Source organism: Megalobrama amblycephala, linkage group LG3, assembly GCF_018812025.1.
Source record: "Megalobrama amblycephala isolate DHTTF-2021 linkage group LG3, ASM1881202v1, whole genome shotgun sequence".
NCBI classification, from domain to species: Eukaryota; Metazoa; Chordata; class Actinopteri; order Cypriniformes; family Xenocyprididae; genus Megalobrama; species Megalobrama amblycephala.
Genome location: NC_063046.1, coordinates 62,543,287 through 62,554,173, shown reverse-complemented (window position 1 = coordinate 62,554,173; position 10,887 = coordinate 62,543,287). Strand labels below are relative to the sequence as shown.

The window sequence follows — 10,887 nt, the reverse complement described above, 5'->3', positions numbered from 1 at the left end:
TTCACAGTGCATTAACTAATGTTAACAAATGAAACCTTATTGTTTGTGCTTAATAAGATTAAGAGAAAACAGTTATTCATTTTTATGGTAACACTTTACAATAAGTGCAACCAAAGTGCAAATAAGACCAAATTTTTCTTTGATACAGAGCTAAGAGATGGTTACATCTACACTGCCCAGCCTAAAATAGCTTTCATATTGAGGGATATCTGTATTCATCAGGGAGCCGCTTTCAAAATGCGGGGTATTTAAACCGCGCTTGAATGCGCGCTCACGTTTACTTTAACTTTTGTGATCGCGTGTAACTCTGTGAATATGGAGCGGCGGTGACTGTTATCCAACTGAATTTTTTTTTTTTTTTTTTTTTTTTAATACAAAGCAAAACGACAGTGGAGGCGTAATGTAAACGAAGCAGTGGCATATTCTTTCCTTATCATCCTAACACTGGCCTACTGTCCACATTGCATTTAACTGAAATTAGAGTCGACACCTGTTCAGTTGTTTGCCTACATTTTTATGGTCGTGTTGTTCTAAAAACCCAATATTGATTCCAGCAAATGCTGAATAATGTGAGTAATGGCTTCCAAAATGGGTGCAATTCATTCCCTTTAAATTGGAAGCACAGAAATATAGTAACATATAGACAGTGAATAACACTATTGGTAACACTTTAGAATACTGTATCGTACTTACTGCATAACTAATAAGGAATTACTGCTATTAATCGGTAGTTCTTCATTAACACTCAAGTAACTACTATTACAGTTTTTTTCGATTGCTAAACGACAGTGAGCACAACTGGAGCTATATGTGCAAAACTCTAACTACAGTCTGCACTACCAACAGTCACCTGAGCTAAACCGTTCACATCACCTGCAAAACTCATTCCAAGCAACACAACTCTTAACACATGACTCAAAACAGGCTCAGTGCAGCCAAACACTATCACAACCCTCACTGAGATACACACACTGTCACTCAGACACACTGAGAGTAAAACACTGGCATCAAACACCAACACAGAAAATACAAACTTTTCATCTTTACATTTTGAACAATTTCAGTGACTTCATACAAAGTAATATTTTCTTCAAAGAAAAGAGTGACATTCTTTCACATGATTTATTTACATTTTTAGAACATAATTCTTTAAGGTAAATGAAAATTAGCAGTTTGCTTCAATAGTCTGTAGTAATTTACGGAATTACAGTAATGAGTTACATATATATATATATATATATATATATATATATATATATATATATATATATATATATATATATATATATATATGTATATGTGTGTGTTCACTAACAAGTCTAAAACAAGACACCTGCTTAGCCTTTCAGCTGAAATTGCAATGTTTGAAAGGCACAAGGCTGAAATCTCTTCTGTTTTGAATGTGTGGTTCACAGTTTTGACAGCAGTGTGTTAGCATTTGAACAAAGTGCTGTAAATCCACAGTGTTGTGCAGGTTGTGGTTAAAGTCATGGGACAAGTGTGTAGAGTTTTGAAAACTGTGTTCAAGCAATGAAAAACGAAGTTTGGTCCACATGAACTGCTGCTGTGCAGACTGTAGTTAGAGTTTTGCACATGTGACTCCAGTTGTGCCCACTGTCGTTTAGCAATCGAAAAAAAAACCTGTAATAAATACTGTAGCAAATATATTGCTCATTGTTGATGTTGGTTAATACATTAATGTTAATAAATGAGACCTTATTGTAAAGTGTTACCATTTTTTATTTATACTGTTCTTATTTCTATGATCAGTTTGTGGAAAGGAGTTCAGTTAGGAGGTCAAAAGTTGTAGAAGCTCATAAATCATGTACAGTAAGATCTGAAGAGACTGAAATCATACAGAAGAGAAGTTGAGTTAGTGGCAAAACCTTTTACAGTGCTTGAGTATTGTTGTCTTTTACTGCATGTGATAATTCATACTCAGAAAGTAGAACTGAAATGACATTGATTACAAGATGATTAGTTAAAACGTTTCAAATACACCTGCAGAATATTTTTTCTAGTCATGTATTTCACCATTGAGGATTTCTTAAAAACAGTGTGTAAAAAGCTTGTCTTGTCTCGTGAACTCAATCTCGAGTCTCGTCTCGTCTCGTCTCGTGAGATACCTGTCTCGTCACACCCCTACCTATTCATGGTTAATCTTTGCCATATAGGGTACCTCTTCCAGATCGCAGTTATCGGTAATGAGGGAGAAGACAGATTCTTGTGCTGAAAATATATCAGTTACAACTGTGTCTGAGTGTTGTAGTTCCACACACTGCGTGGCATCTGTTTTTCATTGGATTAACTTTTTTTTTGGTGTGTTGTTTTAAAAAAAAAAAAAAGTTACCTTTCCCCACCTACGATTTACAAATTTCTGCTGCATCTGGGTTACGCGGACCCAAGCACCACAGGAGACATAAGTTATATTGGTGACATAGAGGCAATGTCAGTCTGTTACTTTGGAGTATTCTTTATTCAAAATGAACTGTGATCAATTTTCAAGGATTCACCATGTATACTCAGCTAAACACAGGCAACAAAATGTAATGGAAACTCCAGCGATGCATTTAGAGAGTTCATAAGTAGTGGGCCCATGACAGCAAGCTTAACCATTTCACCATTATTGTTCGGACAATGAACTGTATCAATGTTTTTTGTTTGTAGGTTAGCCTAAATATGGTGCGTTTTGCAATGGTGGAAATGCTGAATATTTATAGATTTAATTTTCTGTATGCTTTATTTTAAAACTAACTGTGGGATTTAAAAACATGATCCATGTATATTCAGTGTATTTTGCATGTAAGTGGATGGCATTAGCAAAATAGCTTTGTCTTATTGAAGACAATTCTCGATTGCGGCTCGATTGCTCGATTGCTCCTGTCTGCCTCGCTGCCTCTGCTCGCTGCCTCGCTGCTGGTGTTTGCGTCTCCGTATAGCTTTGTTTTCTCTTTTATTGAATCTCTTACTTTTATTCATTGTAGCTTATATTATTATTATTATTGCCTACCACATTAATCTGACGTCGCTAGCTTGTAATCTTTGAATCTAAATTGCTGTTACAACGCGTTTGCATCTCGCTAGCTTGTTAACTTGTTATCAGTCTCGCGTGCTCCTTTTCAACGCGTACATCAAACAGCTGTGGTAACTCGGATCAGTCTACAAACACGGTGAGTCATGTCATCCTTTCCCACTGTTATCTCGTGTTCAGTTTGTCACATGTTCAGTGTAGCTCTCTCTGTCAGCGACGAGGGATTTACATGTCATAAATGTAGGGAAATAGTCAGGCTGACAGAGAGAATCTCAGAATTAGAGACACGCATCCAAACTTTAATCAAGGATAGTAAGAATGCAGGGGCTTCAGATACTGTTTTGGATGCGACTAGCTTAGTGAACTCTGTAGATTGTTCGGTTCCAGCTGTAGAGCCCGCGCAGCAGGGCACTTGGGTAACGGTGAGGCGGCCTAGTCGCGGAAAACACCACTCTTCCGTTCCAATAAGAACATCAAACAGGTTCTCCCCACTCAGTGACGCACCCACTGAGAATCCTGTTGAAAGTGCCCTAGTTATTGGTGATTCTATTACACGGAACGTGAAAATAGAGACACCAGCCACCATAGTCACATGTTTGCCGGGAGCCAGAGCACCTGCCATCAAAGCAAATTTAAAAGTGCTGGCTAATACTAATCGTAAATACTCTAAAATTATTATTCACGTCGGCACAAATGATGTTCGACTTCGCCAGTCGGAGATCACTAAAATTAACATTAAAGAGGTGTGTGAACTCACAAGTACAATGTCAGCAGAAGTAATTTGTTCTGGTCCCCTTCCTGTTCGTAGGAGTGATGAGATAGTTAGCAGATTATCATCACTCAATGGCTGGCTGTCTAAGTGGTGTCCGCAGAATAACATAGGTTTCATAGACAATTGGAAAAGTTTTTGGGGCAGACCTGACCTGTTGAAAAGAGATGGTATTCATCCGTCCCGGGATGGTGCTGCTCTTCTCTCTAGTAATATGGCACATAGTCTTAGAGCTGAAACATGACAAACTGGGGCCCAGGACAGGAAGCAGACAGACTGGCTAAACCGACCGTCTGCTAGCTGCCTCACGTTACAGAAGTCAGATAATTCCCAACACATAGAAACTCTTGCACCTAGATATTATCACATAGAGACTGTGTCTGTACCCCGAATCAGTAAAAACAAAAAACTTCCAAACCCATTCAATGGTAAAAATTTAATTGATGCTCAACAAATAAAAAATAGAGATAATAATGATAAAGCTTGGATTGTTAAATATTAGATCACTTTCTTCAAAAGCACTTATTGTAAACGATATTATCACAGACAATAATCTAGATGTGCTGTGTTTGACAGAAACCTGGCTAAAACCGGACGATTACACTACTTTAAATGAGTCTAGTCCTCAAGGTTATGATTATCGACACAATCCTCGTCAGAAAGGCAAAGGGGGAGGTGTTGCTGTAATTTATAGTAATATTTACAGTATCAGCCAGAAGTCTTTCAAATATAATTCCTTCAAAGTGATGGTGCTTTACGTAACATTATGTAAGTTGACATTTGTGCTGGCTACTGTATACAGGCCACCAGGGCACAATACAGACTTTATCAAAGAATTTGCCGATTTTCTATCAGAATTAGTACTAGCTGCAGATAAAGTCCTTGTTGTTGGTGATTTTAATATCCATGTAGATAATAAAAAAGACTCATTAGGATTGGCATTTACAGACATTCTAAACTCTATTGGTGTTAGACAACACATGTGAGGACCCACTCATTGTCATAATCATACTTTAGATCTAATATTGTCACATGGAATCGATATTGATGCCGTTGAAATTCTGCAGCAGAGTGACGACATCTCAGATCATTATCTAGTCTCATGTATACTACATTTAGTCAAAGAGGCTAAACTGCCTCCCTGCCATAAATATGGTAGAACCATCACTTCTACCACTAAAGATCGCTTTATAAATAATCTTCCTAATCAGTTTCATCACCTTAGCATACCAGACAGCTTAGAAGACCTCGATGTTGCAACAGAAACTATTGCCTCTGTCTTTTCCAGCACATTAGATTCAGTTGCTCCTTTGCGTTTAAAAAAGATTAAGGAAATTAATCCAACGCCATGGTACAATGAGCACACTCGGGCCCTAAAAACAGCAGCTAGAAAAATGGAGCGCAGCTGGAAGAAAACAAAACTAGAAGTATTTCGCATTTCGTGGAGAGAGAAAATGATTGAGTACAGAAAGGCCTTAAAAACTGCTCGATCTGCCTATTTTTCAAAACTTTTAGAAGAAAATAAACACAACCCTAGGTATTTATTTGATACAGTGGCTAAATTAACAAGAAATAAAGCTTCAACTTCTGATGTTTCCGAAGAGCACAGCAGTAATGACTTTATGAACTTCTTTACTTGCAAGATTGATAATATTAGAGAGAAAATTATATCCATGCAACCGTCTACTACAGTATTGTGTCAGACAGTGCATTGTAGTGTCCCTGAAGAAAAATTCAATTAATTTTCTGCTTTAGGGGAGGAAGAATTGTCTAAACTTGTTAAATCATCAAAATCAACAACATGTATGTTAGACCCTATACCGACTAAGCTATTGAAAGAGATGCTTCCGGAGGTCATAGATCCTCTTCTTAATATTGTTAATTCATCTTTATCACTAGGATACGTACCAAAAACTTTTAAGCTGGCTGTTATTAAACCTCTTATTAAAAAACCACAACTTGATCCTAGAGAATTAGTCAATTACAGGCCGATTTCAAATCTCACTTTTCTATCAAAAATACTAGAAAAGGCAGTTTAATCACAACTATGTTCCTTTTTAGAAAGAAATAGTATCTGTGAGGATTTCCAGTCAGGATTTAGACCGTACCATAGTACTGAAACTACTCTCATTAGAGTTACTAATGATTTGCTCTTATCATCAGATCGTGGTTGTATCTCTCTATTAGTGTTACTGGATCTTAGTGCTGCATTTGACACTATTGATCACAATATTCTTCTAAACAGACTCGAAAACTATGTTGGCATTAGTGGAATTGCATTGGCATGGTTCAAATCATACTTATCTGACCGTTATCAGTTTGTAGTAGTAAACGATGAGATGTCATATCAATCACAAGTTAAATATGGAGTACCGCAAGGCTCAGTACTGGGACCGTTGCTTTTCACTCTGTACATGCTACCCTTGGGAGATATCATTAGGAAGCATGGCATTAGTTTTCATTGTTACGCTGATGATACTCAGCTCTATATTTCTTCACGCCCTGACGAAACTTACCAATTCGCTAAATTAACAGAATGTATAGCTGATATAAAAAGTAATTCCAGTAAGACCAGTAATTTCCTACTACTAAATTCAGAAAAAACAGAGATTCTAATTTTTGGACCAAAAACTACTTCACGCAGAAACCTAGAATACTGTCTAACACTTGATGGCTGCTCTGTTAAGTCTTCGTCATCAGCTAGGAACCTGGGTGTGCTCTTTGATACCAATCTTTCATTTGAAGGCCATGTTACTAGGATCTGTAAAACCGCATTCTTCCATCTTAAAAATATATCTAAACTACGACATATGCTCTCAATGAAAAATGCAGAACAGTTAGTTCATGGGTTTATGACCTCAAGGCTAGATTACTGTAACGCTCTACTGGGTGGTTGTTCTGCTCGCTTGATAAATAAACTACAGCTCGTACAAAATGCAGCAGCTAGAGTTCTTACTAGAACTAGGAAGTATGACCATATTAGCCCAGTTCTGTCATCACTGCATTGGCTTCCTGTTAAACATCGTATAGATTTTAAAATCTTGCTAATTACTTACAAAGCACTAAATGGTTTAGCTCCCCAGTACCTGAGCGAGCTCTTAATGCATTATAGTCCTTCACGTTTATTGCGATCTCAGAATTCAGGCCAGCTGATAATACCTAGAATATCAAAATCAACCGCAGGCGGTAGATCCTTCTCCTATTTGGCACCCAAACTCTGGAACAATCTTCCTAGCATTGTTCGGGATGCAGACACACTCTGTCAGTTTAAATCTAGACTAAAAACACATCTCTTTAACCTGGCATACACATAACACATTATCAATTTATATTTTCAAATCCGTTAAAGGATTATTAGGCTGCATAAATTAGGTCAGCTGGAACCAGGAACACTTCCTATAACACCAGATGTACTCGTTACATCAGAAAAAGAATGGCATCTTAGCTAATATTAGTCTTTCTGTTTATCCCGAGGTTTGCCGTAGTCAACCGGATCCGGGCCGTATCCATCTGAGACCAAGGACCTGCGCCTTGACACGACCACAACGCAGCCCTGAAGTATCAGCAGACATCGAGTCGACTAGATCATCCACTGTGAAGGCCTCATCGACATGACAGCCAGTAGCACAGTTCCTCAAACCGTCCATACCGGCGTGAATAATATGATCCTCAACTGGATGGAACTGAAATAAATACTTTGAATGTTGCGATTGTATCAAATGATTTATGAAAGAAGAAATTGATTTATGATAGCAACCTGATTCTTAACAAAGCACTGTTCGCCAGAGGAGAACTGGCCCCCCGACTAAGCCTGGTTTCTCCCAAGGTTTTTTTTTTTTTTTTCTCCATTTTAACACGTATTTACCACTTGTTTGCCACCTGATGTCACCTGTTGGAGTTTGGGTTCCTTGCCGCTGTCGCATTTGGCTTGCTTAGTTGGGGACACTTGACATTTGACTTGACATTTGATATTCAACAGTATTCTTGACATTTATTCAACAGTGCTTTGATCTGCCTGCATTGACACTATTCTTGAAGAGCTGCTGTGCAGCAAAAATTATGTACCAGTTATCAGTGTAAAGCTGCTTTGATACAATCTGCATTGTAAAAAGTGCTATATAAATAAAGGTGACAATAATAATATAATATCTAATAGTAACTACAAAGATGCTCACAACTAACTAGGATGGATCACAGGTGGTATATCAAGGTCAGTTCCAGTAATAATGTTTGTATCTGTGTATTCTGTGTGTGTAGGATAGCTGCTCTAAAGCTAACTGGATTAGCTGACAGCAGAGAATCGTGGAAAAGCATCAGCCAACTGGAAGGAATTTTTTGTGAAAACAGAGGGAAAACCATTGGTACTCCTCTTAAACAAATGAACTGCTCAAAATGACTGTATTGCAAATAAAGTACTGTCTGCACAGTAGCATATGTTCTGACATAGCATGCTTTGCAGAATATGTTCAGGAGCACTGGGATAAGGACAAGTTCTTTGGCTACCAGTTTCTGAATGGCCTCAATCCAATGTTGATCCAGCGCTGCTCAAAGCTGCCTGAGAATTTCCCCGTCACAGACGACATGGTCAAAGACTCCCTAATAGGGAGCAGCTTGAAGCAGGAGATGAAGGTACACTACTCGCTACTGGCATGATTTGGAATTACTGGGTCTGGTTTGCATTGGTTTTGTCTAATGTTCTGTGTTTCTTCATTATTTGGTGTGATCTACCACCCCAACCAGAAAGGGAACATCTTCCTGTCTGACTATAAGATGTTGGACGGGCTGGTGGGAAATGTAGTCGTTGGCAGGCAGCAGTATCTCACAGCTCCCCTGGTCCTGCTGTACTGTAACCCTCATGGCATGATGCTGCCTATCGCCATTCAGGTGAGTATCTTGCATTTGAAGTGCAGAAATACATGGGTTATATAAATAACCTCGGTTCTCAGAGATGTCACCCTGTATGAGATATTGCTCCTTGAGCATGTCCCAGCTGAAGCCAATTGTAACCCTGCTGTGTAGTAGCTCTCTGCCATTTCAGCTGGCTTTAAAGCCGGTACACGCCACTGGTTCTGCCTCTTTCCTGCACTTCAACAAGTGTGAGCACTGAGGCAGACGAAGGGAACATCTTGTGTTCTCCCTCAGAGATCGTTCGAAGCACTTTGATGTCAACCTGTATGGGAGATTTCTAGCACAGCGCCTCAGTACAAGCACAATCCAGATATATGCCCGAGGTGGTGAGGATGGAGAATGAGCACTACAGAATCAAGGCTGTGTCTCAGGGACACCAAGGGGGATGGACAACTTGGGAAGGTGTCATCAGCCATTCCATCAGTAAGGCGGATCTGTGGAAGATGCCACAAGCAAGGCTAAGCTTCCTAATCAGAACCACATACGACACACTCTCCTGCCCCTTTAATCTGCACCTGGAAGTGCCAGGAAGGAAGCTGCTCTCCCAGTAGCGTTACAGGTGGAGACACGGCCAGGTCCTGGGCAGCCTGGAGGTGTGTCAGGCAGCAGTGCCATGGCAGGCCAACATCTACCTGTAAAGTCAAAGCCCACTAAGCTTAAGGCCAACATACAGACAATACAGAACAAGCCACAGGAGTGTTCACTGGGCACAAAGCATGGAGCTGCTACTCCCTCTGAGGGGTAAATGTTGTTAGTGCAGGCAGTTCAATAACTCTAGATCTAAAGTCAGGTATGAAGACTTTATGTTAATAAAACAGATTGGGATGAAAGATTACCTTTAGAATCCCCTTCTGCAATCTGTAAACAGTTCAGATTCACAGATGGAGCGGTCAGATCTCTGACACACTTGACCAAGGTTATAGCCAGGGAGAGGGCGGTTTTTAATGAGATCATTTTAAGGCTGACCTCATCTAACGGCTCAAAAGGCAACTGCATTCATTGCTCTGAGCACCAGAGTAAGGTCCCATAGTGGGACTGTAACAGAGGGAGGAGGCTGTAATCGACGACCACCTTTGAGAAATCACGTAGCCAGCGAATGTGAACCTGGAGTAACTCCACCCCGACCTACATGACATGCTAAAATGGCCGCTTTTGTTAAGTAAAGAAAATAAACAGGGTGCACTTTCTGCTGTCTCTTTCTCTGTGAAACACTTCTTAAAATGAATTGAAACTCAGTGAATATGTATCACAAAAACAGGAAACATATGTCTAAAGAAAACTTTAAATGTTTATTTTTAAATAAAACAATTCACATTTAAAACAAATATTTCCCTGCAATGTAATCTGTTTGAAACTAAAGAGATGCACAGTTTTTCCTGGCTGCAGCTAATAATGTTAAGGTAATCACACCCACATGCAGAAAGCATTATTCATAGGCTACTGTAATGTGCTGAGGCCGTCTATAAAAAAATGGTAAATGCCCACATGCCTTAACATCAACAAAGGCTACAACACGTATAGTACAGTACATAGAAATATAATGTTGCAGTGGGATTTGAGCAAACATAATTTTACCGGTGAGTACATGGAGCGCGCTGGCATAGAACAGAATATCGTCGCACCGCTTCGCTTCGCTCACATGCTCTGCTCCGTCCCCAGACAGAACACACACAGGAGATGAGGGTCGGCGCGGTGAATGCACCATCCGCATGGCGGCGGACACCTCTTGAAGTTTTTCAAATCCATGCTTGAAGACAGCTCGACTAGGGACAGAAGTCTACTGGAGATGATAGCACTTAAAAGTCTTCAAGCATTTTAACCTGGGAATGCTTAAGTGCAATGAAAAGGATTTCCAACAGCCTCAGCTGTCTAGGACAAATTGAAGAAATGAAAGAGGCAGAACCATTGGCGTGTACCAGCTTTAAAACTGACGCGGCCGTAGTGGGATTAGAATTTGCTTCAGCTGTGAAACGCTCAAGAAGCGAAATCCCATACAGGGTGACGCTGATGTGCTTTGATCGAAAGAGGCCCTGGGGATACCTGGGCGCCAAATGTCATACATTAAATACAGATGAATAAATCTTTAAAGATGAGGTAAACAATCTAATTATTAAAAAGAAACAAATGAAAGGTGAAATGTAATGTACAAATGATGAGTAGGCAGAATTGTCTGAATAAT

General features: G+C 39.5%; 1 protein-coding gene across 7 annotated transcripts in view; it reads left to right on the top strand.

Annotated features, from left to right (window-relative positions):
* The window catches only part of LOC125265930 (hydroperoxide isomerase ALOXE3-like), a 71,440-nt gene that overhangs the window by 33,585 nt on the left and 26,968 nt on the right, over positions 1-10,887 (top strand). For all 7 annotated transcript variants that reach the window (XR_007184368.1, XM_048186499.1, XM_048186497.1 and 4 more), the window contains 3 exons: positions 8,058-8,161; positions 8,260-8,429; positions 8,541-8,684. Coding sequence is in view for 6 of the 7 variants with exons in the window: in XM_048186499.1 (XP_048042456.1) it covers positions 8,058-8,161; positions 8,260-8,429; positions 8,541-8,684 (418 nt within the window). In the remaining variant the exon portion in view is untranslated. The remainder of the gene's footprint in view (positions 1-8,057; positions 8,162-8,259; positions 8,430-8,540; positions 8,685-10,887) is intronic.